General features: G+C 43.2%; 1 protein-coding gene across 3 annotated transcripts in view; it reads right to left on the reverse strand.

The window, feature by feature from the left end:
• tspan4a (tetraspanin 4a) overlaps window positions 1-23,548 on the reverse strand; it is a gene marked incomplete at its 5' end in the record, with an annotated part of 270,648 nt that overhangs the window by 16,980 nt on the left and 230,120 nt on the right. For all 3 annotated transcript variants that reach the window (XM_080458286.1, XM_080458285.1, XM_080458284.1), the window contains 2 exons: window positions 5,049-5,180; window positions 9,813-9,914. In XM_080458286.1, the coding sequence (XP_080314412.1) occupies window positions 5,049-5,180; window positions 9,813-9,914 (234 nt within the window). The remainder of the gene's footprint in view (window positions 1-5,048; window positions 5,181-9,812; window positions 9,915-23,548) is intronic.

Consider the following 23,548-nt stretch of genomic DNA (forward strand, 5'->3'; position numbering starts at 1 on the left):
ATTTATCAAGCACCTCAGATTCCAGTTGCTCAATTAGAAAACAAAACAAGAAAGCTTTGTCCCATAGGGTTTTTCCACATTATGAGAATACTTCTGGTGGCTGTTTAGGAGCCAATATTGAAATATTTTCTGCGACTGTCATAAATGTTGTGCTTGTTGTTCCCTGGAAGAAGATGAAAAAGGTGTTTTAATAGCACCTGTTACTTTATCAGCTTAAATTCGAATGTGATGAATCCATTAATGCAGCAAAATGCCAATGATATAAGAAGAAAAAAAAAGGTTTACACCATAATATAGTATATTCAATATATTCAGCAAGACTGTAGAGAGAAAAGAAATCTGTCATGATCGCTTTGAAAAGGCAATACTGCCTCGGTGTGAATGAGTAGAAACATAAAAACACTACATCTATTCAGATGTGTTTATTCACAGCCAGAGCGTCGTATCTGTGAGTAACAAAGACAAAAGAATAAGCCTCGCAGGAAACACGGTTATAAATTGACGTTATTTGTATTCGTGACCCCATTTGTGTTTGCCGCACTCAGTTGTGTGTTTAGCGTGATAAAAATAAAAGGTATGGAGTACCTGCAAACGGCGACAGCAGGAGGAATAAAATGGTTTTGCTTATCTGTAAATTAGTTTACAGAATTATTTTCCTTTTTGACATGTTATACTATAAAATGAATTCGTCTAAGACTCTTCTGCAATCAGAAACTTATTTCTTCATGTTTTATGTTGCTTCATGTCACCAGAATGTCTCACACTGCCATTAAATCTCAGTGAGAACAGACTTTCCAGGAGACAAGAGTCCTCCTGCGTCCATCACATTGACGTATTTAGAGATTCAGGCTTTCTGAATAATTTCAAAACTCCCCCTTAAATGAGCGTAATGAATTCTGAGCAGATTCTTTGTTAAACGCTTTGACGTTGCCCTCGCTGCACTGGATTTCCCAGGGTCCTGAAAAGGCTGGAGAAAAAAAAAAGGCCCTGGTGTGTTGTGTCAAAGCCGGAGATAAAACATGGCAGAAAGCAGGATTTGATGCATCAGCTGCCAAGAGGAGATCATTAGTCAACAGGACTGATTGTGTCCAATGGAGCCGCTGAAAGCAGAGCAGAATGTTTAAAGATGGAGCTGTGCAGCAGGAGAGACAGCAGCTCAATAAAACCCACTTCCTCTGAGACTTTGGAAGAAAGAGAATTTTCAAGATGAGTTTGGCAATTCCAGGCTGAGTTTTCAGGGGCTGGAGAAGAAGTGGGGGGTGGGTAGCTGAATTTGATGACGACGAGTACATGAAGTAGTGTCGGGCGGCTGCTTCTCTGCCTGAGCCGGAGCGTTGGGAACCTTGGAGCCAGAGCGTTGGAGCCGGAGCATTGGGAACCTTGGAGCCGGAGCGTTGGGAACCTTGGAGCCGGAGCGTTCTGAACCTTGGAGCCAGAGCGTTGGAGCAGGAGCATTGGGAGTATTGGAACTGGAGTGTTGGAGTCAGAGCGTTGGAGCCGGAGCATTGGGTGCTGGAGCGTTGGAGCCGGAGCATTTCGAGCCGGAACGTTTGGAACCTTGGAGCCGGAGCATTGGAGTGTTAGAATTGGAGCGTTGGAGCCGGAGCGTTGGAGCCGGAGCGTTGGAGCCGGAGCGTTGGAGCCGGAGTGTTGGAGCGTTGAAGCATTGGAGCCGGAGCGTTGAAGCTGGAGTGTTGAAGCAGGAGCATTGGAGCAGGAGCGTTGGAGCTGGAGCGTTGGAGCTGGAGCGTTGGAGTCGGAGCGTTGGAGCTGGAGCGTTGGAGCTGGAACAGTGAAGCTGGAGCGGTGGAGCTGGAGCGTTGAAGCTGGAGCGTTGAAGCAGGAGCGTTGAAGCAGGAGCGTTGGAGCAGGAGCGTTGGAGCAGGAGCGTTGGAGCTGGAGCGTTGGAGCTGGAGCGGTGGAGCTGGAGCGTTGGAGCTGGAGCGTTGGAGCTGGAGCGTTGGAGCTGGAGCGGTGGAGCTGGAGCGTTGGAGCTGGAGCGTTGGAGCTGGAGCGGTGGAGCTGGAGCGGTGGAGCTGGAGCGTTGGAGCTGGAGCGGTGGAGCTGGAGCGTTGGAGCTGGAGCGGTGGAGCTGGAGCGGTGGAGCTGGAGCGTTGGAGTTGGAGCTGGAGCTGGAGCGTTGGAGCTGGAGCGGTGGAGCTGGAGCGGTGGAGCTGGAACAGTGAAGCTGGAGCGTTGGAGCTGGAGCGGTGGAGCTGGAGCGGTGAAGCTGGAGCGTTGGAGCTGGAGCGGTGGAGCTGGAGCGGTGAAGCTGGAGCGTTGGAGCTGGAGTGGTGGAGCTGGAACAGTGAAGCTGGAGCGTTGGAGCTGGAGTGGTGGAGCTGGAACAGTGAAGCTGGAGCGTTGGAGCTGGAGCGGTGGAGCTGGAGCGTTGGAGCTGGAGCGGTGGAGCTGGAGCGTTGGAGCTGGAGCAGTGAAGCTGGAGCGGTGGAGCTGGTGCGTTGGAGCCCGGCCGCCCAACGGGTCGCGGGAAGGTGGAGTGATTTCACCCCAGAATGAATGTGTAATTATTCCCGTCTGTCCCTGCATATTATCTCAACACACTCAATTACCTCTCCGGCAACAACTTCGCCTCTCTCACTAAATCATGTGCAAATTGAACCATTTGCATCGCGTCCCAGTAATATCTATAAAAGCACCCGGTGTTACGTGTTGGCTAACCCCAGGAAATGATGTGGCGTGTGCACGTCGGTTTTCTCTGCACGCGCTTGTTCGGCTTTCAACACTCGTGCAAAGAGGCCGGCTCTCATCCACATGCTGGTCAGACTCGGTTTCCCTCCGCGACACCTCAAGGATTTGAAAGCTTTTTTTCTCCTCCTCCTTCCTGGTTTGAACCAGAGTTGCTCCGGGTCGGACTCTTAAAAAGTACCACTTTTAAAATGCTTGTTGATCCTCTGTTGAACTTTATTCAGTTTTTTTTTTTTCAGGCATCTTGAACCTTTTTCTTGGAAGTCATTGACATGTTCATGTATGCAGCTGCACAGACTCTATTGTAATGATAACAATGGACTCCAGAGTGGCATGACTCCCAGTCCATTGGTGATTGTGACCAACAGTGTGAAGAACTATATAAGTAAAACCCATAGACCCATTTATTGTAATAACCTACAGTACAATCAAAGCTTTTGTGAAAGAACTTTATTACTGAGGTAACTTCTCAACCACTCTTTAATTTGTCCCTTTCTGCAGCTCTATGGTGGATAAATGTAACTCATGAAGTTATTCTTCATAAATCACCTGCACTCAGACTGAAACCACAATCTACCGTGTGAGAGTGCAACTTAATTCAGCTCGCTTTATGCAAGATCTGAATGAATCAGGCCCCAATTACTTCTAATAGTCAGTTTTATTATCCTTTAACAAATCTACACGTTGTTCTTCCACTCCGCATTGCTGCGTCTTCTGTCTTTGCACCAAACATATTTTTGCCACAACCATGATCTTATTTCACTTCTCTAACACGTGAAGCTGAAAAAAGATCTGTTCACGTCTGAATCTCAGAGCAAACTAAGGATTCCAGGCAGGGGACGACTGCTCAACAGGAGAAATATGAAACTAATCACACAACGATTGAAAACATTAGCAGCACAAACAGGGAAGTCCTTCTGGACGGGAGTGATTAATTCAATATCAGTAATGATGAATACAAATCTCTCCATTCTGTTGTTTGCTTTCTGAAGCGTTCGGCTGCACGGCTCAGGTTTAAAAAGCTCTGCTGACTGCGTAAAGAGGCATTTAGCTAAATTCAAATGTGGGTGAGGTGCTTTTCAAGCGAGAACTGGAAATTTGAATTTCAAATTCCAATCTGATAAAAAATACATGCACTGACGGTGGTTGTGAAATATTTTGGGATCCAGTGAAGAGTTGACATTTAGAATTCCAAATGGCTTTTTTAAATAAAATATGAGCAACACAGTGACATCCTCCTGTTGTCATGTCACCTCTTTGTTGTTTGTCTTCTTGTAGCTCCCCTTTCCTGGATTAATATCAGTGACTTGATGGACTGTCGCCAACCATCAATTTATGATCATGTACAAAAAAAACCCAGCCTTGTTCGATAATATATTGTTGATTTATCGCGGTCATTTCTCTAAATTATGAGTTGACCTTCAGCTGAGTCGACCCGCCTTATAGTTGCCACTGATGCTACGTCCTACAAGCTCTCATGTATTATATGTCTCATGTATTACACAGAAATAGCAGATTTAGTTTTTAATAGTGTGCACAGTGCACTAATTCTACTTGAAGTTCAAAAGAAAAGCAATTTATAAAGTCACCAATTTACACCGTGACTGGAGGAGGAAGTCACAGTATCAGGCCCTGTCAGGTGAAAAGGGAAAGTTTTCATTGTGATTTGTTAATGGCTCCCAAAGGTGGAACTTTTCAAAATCCGTCCATCTCTGTGGAAATGGGGTAAAACTCAACTTTTCCGAGACGCTGCTACTGGGCATGCGTAGCGCGGCCGTAGTAAATAGCTGTGCTCCTACGCCAGTAGATGGACAATAACAACAATGTTTAGTTGTCAGTCACCAAAATAGATTATTTGTATGAACAGACGACCAAGTTGGATTGTTGTTCCGATGACTCTCAACTAAAAACATACCAAGTTGGATATGGCCTGGGAGTCATGACACCCTGGAGGAAAACATTGTTCTTATTGTTCAGAAGAACTATGAACTCCGGCCGTGGTACTCAGGCGCAGTGGCGTCATTTTCACCTTCTATACGGAGGCGGAGCACGAGCGTTTTCGAAATGTTGCGTCTTCCTCCCATTTCGATAGAGACTGAGTCCACGCTTTTTCAATAAGTACCACCTGGAGAGTTGTTTTCCAAAAAAGTTGCATTTTCAGCGGCTCAGAGCGTCGTGGAGTAACCGGACGCCCAACGCGCCATGAAAGTTTTCCGTTTTGCTCACAAACTGAAAGTGCATTCTACACAAGCTCCTGGTAAATCTCCGACTTCCTCTCCAACATAAAGCACTCGTGAAGCACTCGTGAAGCACTCGTGAAGCCCTCGTGAAGCACTCACCGCCGTCCACCACGTGCCCGGGTTGTCCAGGCCACAGTTGTCGCTGTACTCCAGGCAGCAGGAGTCGGGCACACGGGAGGCGTTGTACACCTCGAACCAGTCGGTGTGGTTGTTGACTCCACAGCAGCGAAACTGCAGCAGAAACACACATGGAGTCAGGAGAGGGAGGCCTTTCATTATCACCACAACACAATCCTAATGCACGACAACGGAAACGCATCCTCCGCTGATGGGAAGTGTTTTAGCTTCCAAGATGAGGATTAGCGGCTGAAGCAATTCATTTCTGTGGAAAACATTTCATTTGCTCGATATTGAGCTGCAGCCGCTTCTGTGACTACGATTCTCATCTCGTTCGTCTCCCAGCCCAAGAAGACATTTCTAACTCCCTTGCTTCTTCTTTTATCTACATCTCTGTGCTTTGTGATTCGTATGGATTTTTGATAAGGGATCATGGCTCCCTCGAAGATTCAGCTCATCAGTGTACTTGAAAAGATAAAGCAGCCCCAATGTTTTGTTCATCCCATGGACTTTAATTCCACGCAGGAGTGATGCTGCCCGGGCCGCTCCCCGTGGCGCTCCGTGCACTGAATTATGAATTGTGTGTTAATTTCCATCCCGCTCACCCGCTTAAACAATAGGTCAAGTTTGCAATTTATCATGAAGTACAGCAGAATTCAAATTACCACCAAGCATTTGAAGCACAGTTGCAGAATGAAATCAAAGGCTCAAGCTGCACAGAGTCAGAATATTCAAGTGTTATCACCTTGAAAAGTTAACAGCTGGCGTGGCCCGTGAGCCTCGCCGATTTATTCTGTCGACATTCTTCTCATGTATCTGGATCCTCTCACACATAATTTCATAAGCATCCATTATTAATACCTAGGGAGAGTTTTCCCCCGGGGAGTCGAGAATGAAAGCAAAAAGAAACCCTCATCAGAAATCCTCAAATAAAAGTAGAGATGCCTGAAAAATCTAGTAAAGTACAGTAATGAAGTACAAGTACTTTGGCACACGGGTCCTGTTTGAACCTGCTGAGGATCTGCGTGGCACATCAGTGGTGTGACTGAAGTGCAGACTTGAAGTCACCGAAGCCTCGGACCTCTAAACCTGTTTTCCATGGCTCAGAAAGTCAATGACATCTTCTTCTGCACCGTTCAGGTTGCTGATATCCTCGACTTATGTGGAGCCGCTCCCTTTCCTCACACATTCACTCTATGCTTTCATGGAAAAACCCTTTTATCAGACTTCTTTCAGGTGCGTCTGCTCGTAATACTCTAAAACTTGTCTTGGTGACACCATTTCATGCAGATACAAGTACTTTGTCTGCAGAAGGAAACAATTAATTAAATAATCATTTTGATTAAGACGAGTCAAGTAACCCGTATTGAGGGTGTGAGATGCACTATTAATTCCCTGAACCTGTTGCCTTCAACAAAGTTAAGACCCCATTTACACAAGAACGTTCCAAGTGAAAAAAGGGTTTGAAAATGATATTTGTTTACACAGAAACAGCAGAAACGATGTCGTTTTCATGCCAGGCCACAAGTTAGTGCTGTTGTTTGTTTTTGTAATGAAACCACACACACATGCACAAAGAGAAGAATAGACTATAAACATTAACAACTGAAGAACAGACATTCGTACGGACAGACGACCAATTGTTAGTACGGCGACTTGTCAACTATAAAAGGACCAAGTCCAGGAGAATCTGGACGGGGAGTCACTCTGGAGGAATCGTTGTTATTATTATCCGTCTACTGAGCATGTGCAGAACTGTTATTTACTACGGCCGTGCTGCTCATGCATGGTAACAGCGTTTTCAAAACGTTGTGTTTTCATTGCTCTGAGCACCGTTGTGTAAATGGACAAACAAAACGTTTTCCGTTTTCACTTCAAGATGTTTTTTAAACGAGGCCTCAGGAGCAGATCTGGCGGGATCAATGTGATGTGCTGCATTATCTTCTGAGACGGGGCAGGATTACAGTGTCTCAGGGTAAACGATGTCACATTGGATTGAATGAGGTCAGCAGTGCTTTTGGTGCGGGTTAATATCCAAACGTTAAGGGTGAAAAGGATTAAGCTTATATACTACCTTGTTTTCATGCCAAACTCTACTGCGGCACACCGGAGCCAATCCCAATGGGAGCAGCGTTATATCTCTGTGCACTGAATCGTGAATTCATTTCAAACCTTCTCACCGACATAACAATCAGTCTTGGTTCAAATCAACCAAGGATTGTATCTCTCTAAATAAATGTGATGTTTCTTTTGAAGAAACGAAGTGTTTTCACCTTGAAAAGCTTAAAGCCGGTGCGACGTCTGACCCTTTTGTTTTTCTACATACATTAAAACGGTGCCTTTGGAGATGCTTCCGCTGCTCCTTCTCATATATCAGGGTCCTCTTTCACGTAGTTACATACATTGTTCCATAAGTAGCCATTATCAATATTCAGGGTGAACTTTTCTCTGTGGTGTTATTTATTCAATGACTCGGCACGTCTGAGAGGAGCCGGGGAGGCAGTGACAGAATGAGAGCTGCCTTTTAATGGTCTTCATCTGAGGCAGACTTTACGGAGCCCTACACACACACACACACACACACACACACACACACACACACACACACACACACACACACACACACACACACACACACACACACACTCACACACCCTGATCTGACAAGTTAAAAAAGAAGTGCACATTCACGGTAGCAACCGTAAACTCTCATCGAGCAGATTTCTGCTGGTTTCATCCTGCATGCAGGGAAAAAAAGGAACAACAACCTCTGCACGCCACCGCCCCCACACACACATCCCAACACCTGCATTTGCATAAAGTATTTGCATAGCAATGCATCTCTCTCCGTCTTCACTTGTGCCTTTTTATTCACACACTTGCACCAGACACATGTAAACACATCCTGCTTGTATCGTCTATTACTACATGCACTAAACGACCAAAACTACAAGCGTCATCATCAGATCTGTGATGTTAAGAAAATATTAAAGCCCTGGAGAATGCAGTCTATCATTTGATGTCTCCCAGAGGCATTTTCCAGCAGCGGCATCCATCCTGTGCAATCCCTAATTCCAAATCTCTGTTCCTCACATTGCGTCTTCTGTGCAGAGGAATTCTGAAAAATATAATATATAATACAAAAGGAGAAGGCGCATCAAAGTGAAGGCTGGAAACAAAGATTACCTCTGAAAGTCTATGATGTTTGCATTAATCTGTCTGACAGCGTTTAAACCAGAAAAGCTTCAAGTGTTTGGAACTGTCAGCAAAGTCAAATCAGTCCCTTTTTTTTTTTCCTGTTCCTCATATTTATTTATTTATTTATCTATTTATTTATTTATTTATCAGCCAGGCTGTAAATGGCCAGATCCTATCAGTCACAGAAAGAACTGCAGCACTTCACTCCACTTTTACACCAAATGGAGAAATGTCAACTCACACCGTGCTTCACAGTTTGACTGCTCACTAATAATTTATTGTGAATGCAGTGGTAGAAAATACAGCGGAACCATGGCAATCGTGAGAGGAAGCATTGTCGCGGTAAATAATGCAGCGGAGACGTCATGTATCTCGGCTTGTGACAAAGTATTTTGCATGACTTTTTTTGCTGAATGGTGCTGGAGTTGATATTGAATGTGCCGCTTCATTCATAACAGGAAGTTGAACCCTTTAGTTGACAGCCACCATAATAATGTCAATGTAGTCGCCGTCATTCATTTTTATTTGTGTATTGTTCTCTGAGCGTGCGACCAACAGCGCCAACTTGTGGCCTGGCATGCTAACTAGATTGTTTTGAGCATTTCCGTCGTGTCTGTAAAAACGAAAATAACTTTCAAAACATTGCAAATTCAAAAACAGAAACAAAGCTGTGTTTTCACTTGTAAATGTAAAGGGGGCCACGGAGCCTGATCATTAGCTTCCAAACGTTCTAAGATTATTGAAGAGATCATGTAAACAGTATAATGTGATATGTTTTAAACCATGACAGTAATTAAGAGAAATCAGATTAACACAAACTGATTTCTTCTCAGTAATATATTGTCCTTGTGCATTTGTCCCTTTTATTCATCACGTTCTTTTAAATCTGTTCATGTTCTGTTCAAACTATTTTTATTCTTCTAAAAACAGAAAGTTCGGATTTGACCTCATTAGATCCTTTAAAGGAATCTGATGAAATGGTTTTTCAAAGTATTTCTGAATGCATGTTTGTCTCATTGAATTTATATGGTGAAGTTTACGGGTTCAATGATGAACTGATGACAATCACAGAACATGGATAATAATTGTGTAACTGATGAACAAACGTGGCACTTCTGCTTTAACTTCTCCTAAACTGACACAAACAGTTTTACCTCTTAAGTAATTTTTAAAAAAAGCCTCTTATTCTCAGGTAGCGCACCTGATTGATTTTTTACTGTTTTGTAAATCTCAAACAATTTTAAAAGAAAAGGACATTCTACTTAAAATGACTCATAAAAGAAGTGAAAATAGACACACTGTGGAGGAATGTTTAGCAACCTTAAATGTAAATAAGTCATTACAATATAGGACTAAGATATATAATTTGAGAAACTTGTGTGACTATGTTTCCCGTCTTTCCTGTGATTGTTGTTAACTCATCACTGTCGGCTCAGAAAACAAAGTGGGGTCTTTACCAGGTTTGGACATTTGCGTGATAAAAGTCAGTTGTTGTTTTTAATGATTTGGTTTTGGACCCTCACCCCCTCCAGTGACCCCACATCTTACGTCAGTCTGTACAATCATCCAGGCGTTGGTCAGGCCCACGTTGCCCTCGGTGCCGAAGAGCTGGAGCCCCTTCTTCAGGTCCCGCTGGGCGTAGTGATCGATCTGAGGACAACAACAAAATCTTTATTTGAAAGAAGACTGTATTTACGTATAAGAAACTTGGTGTGAATTTGAGAATCGCCAGGGAGACCGGATTTCAGAATGTCAGAGGAACTTGTTTCAGTTTAATTCAGATGAGAACAAATGTGACATGTCAGTTCGGTGGAGAGCCCTTGTCCCAAGTGGAGGAGTTCAGGTATCTCGGGGTATCTTCAGGAGTGGGTGGAAGATGGAACGTGAGATCGACAGGCGGATCGGTGCAGCGTCTGCAGTTATGCGGTCGCTCTATCGGTCCGTCGTGGTGAAGAAGGAGCTAAGCCAAAAGGCGAGGCTCTGGATTTACCGCTCCACCTTCCTTCCTACCCTCACCTATGGTCATGAGCTTTGGGTCATGACCGAAAGAAGGACATCCCGGATCCAAGCGGCTGAAATGAGTTTCCTCCGTAGGGTGGCTGGGCTCAGCCTTAGAGATAGGGTGAGGAGCTCCGTCACCAGGGAGGAGCTCGGAGTAGAGCCGCTGCTCCTCCACATCCAGAGGAGCCAGCTGAGGCTCGGGCATCTGTTTTGGATGCCCCCCGGACGCCTCCCTAGGGAGGTGTTCCTCCGGTAGGAGGCCTCGGGACAGACCGAGGACATGCTGGAGAGACTATGTCTCTCGGCTGGCCTGGGAACGCCTTGGCGTCACACCGGAAGAGCTGGAGGACGTGTCTGGGGCGAGGGAAGTCTGGACATCCCTGCTGAGACTGCTGCCTCCAAGACCCGGACTGGATAAGCCGAAGACGATGGATGGATGGATGGATGGATGGATGGATGGATGGATGGATGGATGTGACATGACCTCAGATAACAAAGAAAAGAAGGCCTCGGTTTACACAAGGCTTTCAAGTGAAAACAGAAAACTTTTGTTGAACTTTGAGGGTCCGTTTCCACGGCAACGCTGCTCGGAGCGACTGAAAATGCAACTTTTTGAAAACGGCACCCAAGGTGGAGCTTTTTTGAAAACTAACAACAGCACCCACTAGTGGATCATGTCTCATGCAGGACACCGGCCCTCAAGGCCCGGAATTGAGAACCCCTGATCTAAAACCAACCTGTCAAAGTTCCAGAACCAGTTTTTCCTGTTCTGTTTTATCCTGCGATCATTTCACACTCATTGACCAGAACCAATCAAACATGAGCTCCGTGTTGAAAAGGTTTTCCGATAGACACGCTGTGTTTGTGTTGTTCCTCCTCACATGTTCGACCACCTAAACGTCTGTCGCAGCCCAACTGAAGGTTTTATCGGTGGAATGAATGACCTGCACTTTTTCCTGCTTCCAACTCCTAAACGGCCTGAGAGGCTCATTCTAGGCTCATATTTCACACTTCCTCAAGTCACCCCCGTGTGGTATTAGGACTAATAAACTCCGGTCAGCGGTGAGAGGACTGAATTGGATTTGCGCGGCAGGTTACTGAGTTACTGTTCAATAAACAGGCTGCACACAGATCCACGTGGGTTTAGTTTAGAAGCTTTGCTTCAGCAGTGTGAACCTAAACAAACGAGATAAAAACGTTTAGCAAAATCAGCTTTTCCGATAAGCTTTCAATCAGAAGAAAACAAACTGTGGGCGTGAACGCGGCCACGGAGGTAAACATGATTAAATACCCTGCACCTTTAAAAGGCAATAAAGCTAAAATTGTATAATTGAAAATTAACAACCAGAGCGGATGGCTGCGGTACACAAACCTCCAATCCTCCAATCGCACACGAGCTGCTGGACCTTGTTTACACGTTGAGATGGTCAAATCCCATCAGGCCTCGATCGATACCCGCCGACCTTGTTCTCTCCTCCACGTCAGTGTTTGAGCTGGTGAGGCGGCAGACGCCAAACACCTCATCAAACCTGCGTTTTTAAACATTCAGCTAATGAAGAGGGAGTTGACGCCCTCAGACAAACATTAAAACGATCACCATGTTCAGCGGTGATCTTTGATGTGAGCTAACAAGTAGACGCATTCGAAATGTGGAACTGAATGGTTGTTATACGACACAACAATGGAACGAATCGTTAAATAACGCTGGTAAAAACTAAATATTAATGACAATCTCTTATTCTCTCTTCCTACCCCAGATGGGTTGAGTGAACTCGCTGAAAATATCTTGTTTTTTTTTCCCTTAACTTATCAATTTAAGTGACTTTAAGTGAAAATTGAAAACTTTTGTTACGTTTGTCTGTTTTTACGACAACTTTTCAAACATGCTCCGTCTCCGTGGAAACGGGGAAAAGCAAAAGTTCTCTGAGACAACGACACAAAAACTGTGATTTCACTTGAAGCATTGTCGTGGAAACAAGCTCTGAGCTAAATCTGGCATATTTACGTCACTGTGTGTCTGTTCATCAGTATGACCTGTCTCATTCAAATAAACTGATAAATTAAATTAAACGAAAGCTAAAGCAAAATATAGCATGTGTCATGTTGTCTAAAGGCAATGTGCCACTTTAATGCTGCTCATCTGGGCGGTTTTATCTTAATAACTCATTGCTATTCATACAACATTCACATATTAATACTAAAGTATGAATTGTGATTTATAAAAAGTCAGTTATAATTTGCTGTAAATGATGAAGCAACTCACTAATTCCCAATGGAATAACATTGTTCGATACTATCAGACCGGGTTCTTCTTAAATCTTGTCCACACCTGCTTGCAACAACTTCGACATGCACTGAATTCAGCTATATAGCAAACATAACAAACAAATACAACACGACCTTAAAACGGTGAAGCTTTACGTTTGAGAAGGTTTTCCGAGGGTGGGGATGCTTCAGATGCCTCGTCCAGTGTTTCTGATGCACAGCGTTTCAATGACACGGTAAGAAACACTGACTGCATCAACTCGATGAGGACGAGTCGTTGACTGAATCTCTCAATATGAAAGTGGAGTTAATTGGGTATTTCCCAATGCCGGGCGAGCTCTCCCTGTTAACCTGGAGCTGCTCCGTTAAAGCAGATGCATTCATGGTTTTATTACGTATCTTGAGGAAGGTCATTAGCGAGCCTGCAGGCCTTGCATTGTTGTTTGTTGCTACAAGCTGTAAAATAATCTGCCAACATCCCCGGGGCAAAGTGAACCCTGTTTTTAACTCGTTCTATTCATTGCTAATTAGATTCCTCACTTACATTGGCACTTGCTCTATTTTCGATTGCTGCAGAGCACAAAGCACCTGGCCCGACTGTGGGATACAGTGAAACTCATAACGTAGACGACAAATCAGCAGGAAGTGAGCGGGCGACATGTTAACAGTAAAACATATTTAACAGTGACAGTTTAATATGTTCCATCAAAAACAACCGCACAATGAATTCCTGTTCAATAAAAGTGCCAGGTGTTGTTTTGTGGGGTTGTGGCGACTGTGTATGAAATACCACACAGATGGTTTGGAGCAGCAGTTGTTTCATCTGGTGTTTTAGTTGTTTTCATGTCATTTGTTGTAAAAAAAGACTAATATGAGTTTGTGGTTTCTTGTTCATTGCTGGTCTGTGTCTTGCACTGTGGATGAAACTCCCAGGTTCTTCTAATCATCTCTTCACTGTTGTCCATACATTAAAAAGCAGGATTTCTCCTTTTGTTAGGTCTTCTTTCAGGGATAATGTTGTATTGGTTCAAGTTACAATACACGCATTTTAATTTCGATTTAGGCCGACTGATTAAACCGACAGTGATTCAGACGGAAGGCAGCTATCGTTCTGGTTTGGCCTCTAAAGTCACAGAAACCTCACCAGGAGAACAAAAGTTCATGAAACACTTCAATTGCATGGTAATTTAGAAAGTACAGATAGAAAAATACCACAATACATTTAAAGCCCCGCCCCCGAACACAAACGGACCAATCACATTCATGTACCAACTGGCCAGACAAACATTCTCAGCGTCAAATTCTGTGGACAGCCTGCCACGCTTGTTGTTGTCTGGGCTGTTTAAGTCATTTAATATGCAAAAATGGTTGAATGATGCGCCTGGGGCACGCATCAGCGACAGCAATAACTAAGGGGGGCGGGGCTTAGCCGGAGGTCTATTGTCAATGCGTTACTCATGATCCCCCATTTGAATTCTTGCCCACATTCAGACTCCAGTGGAAAAGTTTGTCATGTTTGATGTTCACGTGTACCAAACAGACCAAAAGGAAATGATGCTCGTATTTTATTTTATTTTGTTTTAGCTTCGAAACAGTTTGAAGAACTTTGCAACAAGCTGCTAAATCCTCAAGGACGACCTCCTGTCATCACACAGAACTCTTAGTGTTGCTGTAAAAGCAACACTACAGGCAGGAGCAGAGGCTTTTCAGCGTTCTCTCGTCTGTCTGTTATCCCGTGTGTCTTCTCTGCCTTCGCTGCAGGTTTCGGAGGTGGGCAGAGCCCAGGGTCGTTAGCCTATTAAATGCTCATCAGCCACGCTGGCAACACTTTAGCAGAGAGTGCCAGAGCTCCTTTAAAAACCCACTTTGAGCGAGTCGTTGCCTCTTTCGCCTGCCTGAGACTGAAGCCGCGGTTATATTCACACATTTCTGCTGGTCTGGACAAAGACTTCAGGTCAGTTGCTCACATGACTGTGATCTAAGTGACTGATCAGGTCCAACAGCAGTGGAGAGAAGTGAATCAGCGCTACAGACGGGCAGTGTTGTGATCATCACTGTGGTAATTATCATGATTAATTATTTACATTTAAAACAAAACACTTCCACAGTGAGGCACCCAGGGACCATTAGAGGCAATGGGTTAGAAAATAGACACTGGCATAGATAATTTGTGTAAAGAAAAATACATTTAATGATGTTGGCCATTCTGTCTCATTTTTCTTTGGTTCCCTTGTGCCTGGCAATTCTGATGGTGAAGCAACGATTTCATAATCAGGCTGTTTAAGGTGGAAACAGCAAACAAGAGAAATGATGGATCCTCTGCACAAATGTTGAATTAATTGATTGCACTGATTTTAGCCTGTGCAGCATAAAGATTATGCGATAGAGATTAGCACACATTTACATATGGAACTCAACTTTAGGTTGTTATAAATACTGTGTCTGAAATACAGCTGATTGTGCATGTTGTACCTGGGTTTTCTCCAGGTACATCAGTTTCCTCCCCAAAACAAGTATTCGAGTAGGGGTGTCAAACCTCAAGCAAGTGGGTCAATACCCACTCCAATCTGGCTTAATATTACAGTAAAAGCTTATTATGGCTCTATTTTCCCAGATCAGCTGACTCAAGAAGGAGCTGGGCTGCATGTGGCCCCTGAACCAAAATGTGTTTGACACCCCTGGTTTACAGCATCATGAAAAGTTAAATATTCTGCTAGATTCGGGTCCTGAAGCTGCAGCAGTTAAAAAACCCTGATCTACAGTATGTATGCCACTGAGGCCTTCAGGAAATAAATAAACAAAAGAAACCACAACTTGAGTCATTTTAGTAGCTTCTATGTGCAGTGAAAAGGCTCAGGTTGGCAGTAGATGCACCGTTCTGACCTCCATAGGAATCTGGTAAACATTGTTTTGTGGGTTGTTTTGATGGCAAGTGGTGATGTCAAAGCAGTAAAATATTTCATCAAAATAATCACAAGTTTACTGTGGATTCATTTAGATTAATCATGATTAAATAGCATTTATTTTTAATCTATATTAATCTCATTTAATTTTGCATCAGTAAACAGACTCAAGAAAGAAATGAATATTTATACACTGAGTGTGTTTATTAAACACCTTTAACAGTTCAACAAACATTTATCCTCATTAATGTTCCTGTTACTTCGTGTTCAGCAGCTACTTCGACAAACTAACTGTTGAAAGGAGAGTTGACTGCTTCTTATTTATAATGTTGCTGCAACTGAACAGAATCCCAGATGTTTGCTTCACATTAACGTGGTATTTCAATCGAATGTTTAGTCGACTGTTCTGTCTTGGGTGGTTTTTTTGTACTCAAATTTCCCATCGAGAGGACCAAGACCAACGGCACGTTTAGCCTTTTCCATATGGAGTTGGTTCCGTCACTACTGGTTTAACTGATCGTTTTTGTATGTGCGGCGGTTACCAGTTAGTACTTTGACTAACTGCCTGAAATGCATTGCCAGAGACGCTTCAGGGATTTTGAGTCATTCTGCACTTCAGATGGGTTAATTCCATTAACACTTTTAATCAGATTAATCATGATGATGAATTAATCCCTGTTATTTTGACAGCCCTAATTGTTAAACGTTTTCAGCTTTATTTCTGTTGGATGTTCGTATTTGTCCCTGTCGGCAGTCACAGTGTAGTGAGAGGATTACCCCCCCCCCCCCCCCCCCCCCACCCCACTGTACAAATTAGGACCACAGATTATCATCCACGATCAACACGATATCATCTATCATCTGTATAAATCGCCACATTGTTTTGTTATTTGGGTGCAGGATAGAACAACATTGACATTAATTAAGAAAAATGAAAAAAAAACAAAATCTTTTGTGCGATTTGCAACGATAAAGATGTAAAGGGGAAGGATTAAAAAAGTTATACTTCTTCCTTTAGCTGTTTTCGAATATTTAACACTCATATTGTAAAATTTTAGCGTGTGTCGATCTCTGGATTACTCATTTGGATGAGTGTCTCTTTTTCTTTATTCATTCTGTTTGTTTGTATTGTTTCTTTGTTGTTGTTGTTGTTGTTGCACATGCTTAGAAATAAATAAATATCACCACAACTGACGGTCTTCTATTTGGCACGGCCAAAATCACAATGAACAACCACTTCCAGAGAGTTTACAGATAATTACCTGCAAAGTTATTCAGCTTGACAAACTCCCTCACATTCATCAAAGTAATTACATTAATTTGATTGGATCACTGATTAGCTCTGAATCCGAGTGGAAAAATTCTCATCGCACTCGACAGTATCATAGGTGGGCTCGCTCTCGACCGGCCTCATCAGTCGGTTAATGTGCGTCGCCGCGCGAGCATCCATAAACATAAAACAATCATCATTTGGATGCTTCAAAGAGATGGAGATGAAAGAGAATTCTGGATGGGGGGAGGAAAAAAAAAAATGGCACAGACTGTAATTTCTTGCAACAATAACAAAGTGCTGATGTGACGTGCGAGCGGGCCGGCGCTGTGAGCTGCAGCGTGACGTCACGACTGCGGCGCCGAGCAACATGCAAGCTGTCCAAAAGCTGATGTAAGAACCCAGCGGAGGAACTCCTGATGTCCCATTTGAGTGGACTGGATAAAAATCCCTCAGAAGTTCTCCTGTGATGTAAAAGGAAAAGATAAAGAAAGGAAACTTTTTATTTAAATCTAAGTAGGTCATTAGTAAAGAGGGACTTCTGTGAAAGTGCAGCAGCCAGACTGTGCAGAAGCCGCGGCTGCACTCTCGGCTCAGTATTGATGTTGTCCTCGGGATTTCAGTCGTACTTTAACTACAGCAGGCGAGTCAAAGAGGGGCCATCAATTATTTATATGGCAGGGATACACCGGGAGATAAGAGATGTATATGTGGAGGAGAGACTTGACGAGAGAGGAGTGAGACGGAGGTAGGGTGAAAGAAGAGACGCAGGGGAAGCCAGGAGGCAATGAAGGGCAGGATATGTAAAAGCAAATACCCTGTGGGGTACAATGAAGCGGTTAGGTGACTCCCGGACTCTGCTTGACTCAAGACTGTATAGCAAGTGGAGAAAATGAGCTTTCCAACTTTTGACAGCCGAAGAAAAAAAGGACCTCGTGTATGAAAGAAATACAAGATTTCGGAGGAGAGGAGGCAATGAAAGGAAAAGGAGCTTGCTCCTCCAAACAGAGGATATCCATTACCTGGGCAATAAATGTATGAGGAGGATGGAATCAGAGGTACAAAAAAGCAGATAAAGACACGATGAAAAGGGGAAAGAGCTGTGTTAATAGACCGGATGGATTCCCTGTGGCCACATTATTTCACTCCAAACTGTATAAAACATACCCCACTTCAGCTCCCGCAGCAACGTTACTTAAGCTGAAAGAAAACGGAGGGAGAATTTTAACTTTCCTGACTCACAGGTGAAATTACTGTCCTGAAATTTAGAGTTTCTCAGTGGGATACCTGCGCTCCTCAGGATCTCTCCAAATAAAGGTTGTCTCAAGCGTTTGATTTTAAAGTCGTATGGAGTGTGTGCGGTTTGGCCTTCCTCACGTCTCTATTCCCCTGAATGTGCCGCCGTTTCCCACTGGGCTTCTTCCCTCCTCGCCGATTGGAGGAACTCACATATTGGCAAAGAGGGCTGGTTCCCTGCAAAACACTTTTCATCCTCCAGCCGAGGGAGCCCAGATTACACTCAGGACACCCAATCACTTTGGACCAAGTCAAGGTATTTCAAGGGCATTTATTTCCAGCAGACTCTGCTACACTCTGCTCGCTGCCAGAGGTGGGAACTGACCAAACGTTCAGACTTTGTTAATGCACTTAATTCGATTTTTTAAGTATCGGTGTTTAAGAGACGTTCTCTTCCTCCCACCTCCACACTGACGCTCCCTTTTCCAAGTGAAAACACAAACGTCTCGTCCTTTTACAAGAAAATGATGACCGGAGCCACTGAACACGCAACATTTTGAAAACGACTCCCAATTGATGGAAAACTTTGAAAACGCGCAATCCAGAGTAATACTGAGCAATCCAGAGCAATACTGAGCAATCCAGAGCAATACTGAGCAATACTGAGCAATCCAGCTTCATCGTCTGTCCATGCAAATGTCTGCGTCCTCCCATTGTTAATGTTTAGAACGTATTGTTCTCTACACTCGTGTGTGATTTCATTACTAAAACAAGCAACAGTACAGGGAATCGAACCGTGGAACTCCCGTTCACCACTCCACTTCTCGCTTGCAGTGTTTCTGCCATTTCCGTGTGAACAGACATCGATTTCAGAACGTTGCAGTGTGAACACTAAACTTTTCCAAAACGGAAACGATGAGTTTTGACTTGAAATGTTTTTGTGTAAACGGAGCCTGAAAGGAGCCAGGTGAGGTACTATGCAGCCTTCTCAATTCTGAGTCATAAACAATCTTTTACAATGTTTTACATTCAAAATAGTCAAAATAATCACATTATTTTCCATTATTACATTGTTGGTTGAAACACTTCCCATTGTAAATGAAAATTCACAACTGATTTTCTAAATTTAGATTCTAAATGATTAAATTCTTAATCAAAACTATGATCATGTTGAATCATGTGACATTGCCACTGATTACCTGCGTCCACAGAATCATTCAGATTATTTATTGGATTAGAGGATTAGACTCTTAAGATGTATCCTAACATTTCCAGGAGGGTCGTAAAGATCATAACATCATAAGACACACAGTCAAGTTAATATAGACGATGAGTCAACAACATTACACCGATAATGACACGAAGACGTCCTGTAAGGACAAACCTACACAGTGAGGTATTGATCACACTGATAGGCAATATCAGCAGAGTCAATAATGTGCACTGGGGGATCTTTCTTTTTTTCTAGAACTTTTCAGTTTAATCTGTACTTCTACCTAAGTAAATAATGTGAGTATAATTGCCAGAGTCTGAATAATTGGAGCTGTTGTGTTGCACTTGGAGGGGGGGGACGCCACCCTTCTGAGAAATACTCTGTGTCGTTCCTGTGTCCGAAGACAGATCAGTCAATATTTGTAACCTCAGACAGCTTTTCTTGAAAGCTGGAATGAGCCAACCCGTGAAATGAGTGAAGATAAGAGAGCAAACAAGTCTGGAATGTGAGGCATCTGTCTCTGACTTCTAATTCTGTCCTGGGGAGGAGCAACAACATACATTAATTATTAAAAGCAGATGGCAACCTCTCCTTTAAGTGACTAATCTGAGTCTTTAGCAGCGGCGAATCAATTACAATCCCAGCTCTATCCCATCCTCAGCCTCTAATCAGTTCCTGATGAACACTCGGCAAACTTGGCAAAAGCACCAAGGCAATCAATGCCACTAACAGGAAGGAAGCAGCGAACTGGCTGAATGCAGGCTCTACGGGATGGAACTCCAACAGCCTTAATCAAGGGAGTAAGAGTTGGGACAAGGCGTTGGACGATGATCCAAGGTCACCGGTGATTATCTCAGGACTCAACTTCTGTGATGCAAGATCTTACTCAATGAATGAAACCAAAGACTCTCCTCTTTGAAGTCCTCTTGTCTCTCTTAAAAAAAAAGTATGTGTAAGATTCTTCCATAAAGTTCGAGTACGTGCAGAAACGTTGTACGTCAAACCAAAGTCAGGTTTATCTAACGGAGATAAACACCGGCTGCCAGGTACGTTCTGCAAATCTTCTCTTTGGTTTTGGGAAGAAGTTCCTTTTTCATCCTCTGGTTGTCGACAAGCAAAGCAAAACCTCTCGCTTCATAGAAACACGCTTTCCCACCGATACATCTGACTGTATTATTGCTGATTGATGTCTCTGCTTTTCTTTGGGGTTTTACGTGGTTCTCCGAGCTGTGTTCTATTGTTTCAGTGTGCAGTTTCTTTATTGTAATACTCCACACGTTTCGTGGCCGTGCTTTGTCGTGTAACTTTCAAACCGACCAAAAGATGATTTATGAACAAAATGTGTGTACGTAAGGTCGCACGGTGTGACTCTGGTTGCTCTTTGGTGTGACTCTGGTTGCTCTTTGTAGTCTTAAATCAACCGTCACACTAATTCCCTCACATAAACTGGCCCACAAGAGGCTCCAATCCGCCAAACCAACAAGAAAACATCGATTTTTTATTTATATAATGTTTTTTTTTTAGCCCAGTTCTGTTCCCTGTTTTAGTAACAAGAAACTAAGGATGTCAAAAGGAAAAGGCACATTACAACTTATTTGAAGTCTCATGTTGAACTCATAGTATCTGTTTGAAAAATGCCTGGAAGCACTCAATGCTGATAATCTAATAATTTAGACATATAAAAGACATTTGGTGAGTCGCGTTGTGACTCTTTGCAGTCGTTCTCTCAACCAGCCATCCTCAGTTTGTGTTGAACCTTCATTCACACCCGAAGAATCTCCGTTGAGCCTTTTCATGAAGTTTTATATTCCACCTTTGTGTCTGGTTATCCTTCAGTCATATGAAAAGGATCATTCCTGTCTGTAAATACTGAACTTACTGAGTGTGCCCACAATTCACAGTGACATCCAGTCTGGGACGTTATCGGTCTCATGATCAGACAGAGCGAGCGATGATGAAAGCCTAATAACCTCCTCCTGGGGGAGTGAGGACTAAAACCTATGGGAGGATTTAGAAATGCTATTTGAAAAGCAGCAGCAGCAGCTTCAGAATGGCAGAGTGGCAGCCGGAGAGACAGCAGTGCAAAATATATTAGATGCTATATATATAGTATATGTAGGTATCTGTGCAGACTGGAGCTGACGGCATGAACTCCACTGCATCCCGGCTTATGTTTTTCCCGAGCCTTTAAGCAAACCCTGCTAAGATGGGAAAAATGGAACCGTATGAGATTATATCGCAGTTTTCTTTCTGTTTTGGGGGCTTGTCATCTGCCTCGTCTGGGTGACTGACACAAGGCCAAACCAAACATAATGAATCAAGTTTTGTTTGCTATTAAAAAACACAAATCATCAGATTAGTTGGGCTCATTTTGAGGAGACAAACACGATTGTTTTCACCGCCGAGTGGAAATGTTGACGAGACGCCCTGTCTGGATTAAAAAAAGGAAAGAAAAATCCTACCTTTAAGTCTATTTTCTGAGATATATTTCAGTATTTGTCTCACTGAGTTGTCCCTCAACACGAATAACAACAGAATGAAGTTGAGTGGATTTCATGAAAATAAATCACTTTTCTCATTCATCCCTGTCTTCCTCTTCCTCTGGCAGTTTTCTGTCAACGCTACACAATCTGCAGTTTTTTTTTAAACTTAGAGAATGATCAAGTTGAGCACTTCTGTCATTTACACTCCAAATTCTCCCAATTAACAAGACCCATTTGAATATTGTGTTTTCGGTTATTTGTGTATTTTTTAAAATTGTGTTTCCTACTTCAGAAGTCACATGCAGCTATATTAAAAATCACTACTTTATAATGCAGATATGACTGTCAGCTTTTCAGTCACTGTGATGGATTTCCAACACACTTAAAAGTCTTGACAGAGAACTGTGTCGTGTGCCTTTAGGAATTGATTTTCTCAAGCTGATTTTTCATGGTGAATAATTGGTTCAGAAAATGTTTTTAATCTCGGCACATGTCGCGGGACAAATTGAGCCTTTTTCAAGTCTTTCAACACAAAACCAAACGTTGAGAGTTTTGTTTTAGTTTTTTTTTTTAAATTTTGAGTGGATTTCAACTGTCGTCGTTCCAACAGAAGTCCATCCATCCATCCATCCATCCATCCATCCATCCAACCAACCAACCAACCAACCAACCAACCAACCAACCAACCAACCAACCAACCAACCAACCAACCAACCAACCAACCAACCAACCAACCAACCAACCAACCAACCAACCAACCAACCAACCAACCAACCAACCAACCAACCATCCATCCATTGTCTGCCTCTTATCCATTTCCGGGTGGTGGTGGTGTCAGTCTGAGCACCGTCACCCAGATCACATTGCACCATTAAGAACCTTCCTGCAGGTGGAGAGCCCACAGGAAGGTGGAGAGCCCACAGGAAGGTGGAGAGCCCACAGGAAGGTGGAGAGCCCACAGGAAGGTGGAGAGCCCACAGGAAGTCCAACAGAAGTCAAATTCAGAAATCGGGAGTTGTATCTTCCTGAAAAAGTCCTGCTTTTACTGACAGCATGGATGTAAGTGCACTGTGGGCGCCACCTAGAGGGCAAATTCAGAACATGCTTTACACAGCCAGTCACATTCACACACTAACGTCTGCCATGCAGGATGGACACACACCATCGGGGGAAAGTCAGATGGTCAGAAGAAGAATTGAACTGACGATATTTAGATTGGAAGACGTCCCACTCAACCAGTACTTCAACCTACTCCTTTTCGAATTGTATGTACAGTATATTACTTTCTTTTTATTTTTTATTTTATTTTTTTTTGCATTGTACAAATTCGAAATAAATACTACTACTACTACTACTACTACTACTACTACCACCTGACTAAACCCTTTAAAACTCATCAAAACAGTTGAAAATGGAACAATTTAAATCTAGGAGTCCATCGTTTTGTACAATTTACTGACGGTTGTAAAGGGTAAGGCCGTTTTTACACGACAACGTTTCAAGTTTTCAATTTTGCGGTTTAGTTTCAGGAAAGTTGTGTTTTTCCCGTTACACCAGACGGAGATGGAGACGAAGAAAGTTTTCTATTTTCACCTGAAAACAATATCCTGTAAACGAGTAAAGTAGATCATGTCCACAATGTGGAAATCCCTCATGCTATTCCTTATTCCAGTAACGTTCTGCATCAACCTGACTCTATTTTTTCATGTAAATGTATTTGCAGGATTGTTTCTGCTCGTCAGCTTGTTTCCTCCTGCAAAGCTTTGAGTTCTAAAACAGGAAGGCAGTACAGGCAGGACGAGAGTCGGAAGTGATAGGAAGGTCTCAGAGAAGTCGAAGGGGAAGATCTACACGCTCTCCATGTAGGAGAGATGAAAGCTTTTCCAGGGAAAAAGATGCCGAGGATTTAACTG

This window comes from Lipophrys pholis (genome assembly GCF_963383615.2).
Source record: "Lipophrys pholis genome assembly, chromosome: 2".
In the NCBI taxonomy this organism is placed as follows: domain Eukaryota; kingdom Metazoa; phylum Chordata; class Actinopteri; order Blenniiformes; family Blenniidae; genus Lipophrys; species Lipophrys pholis.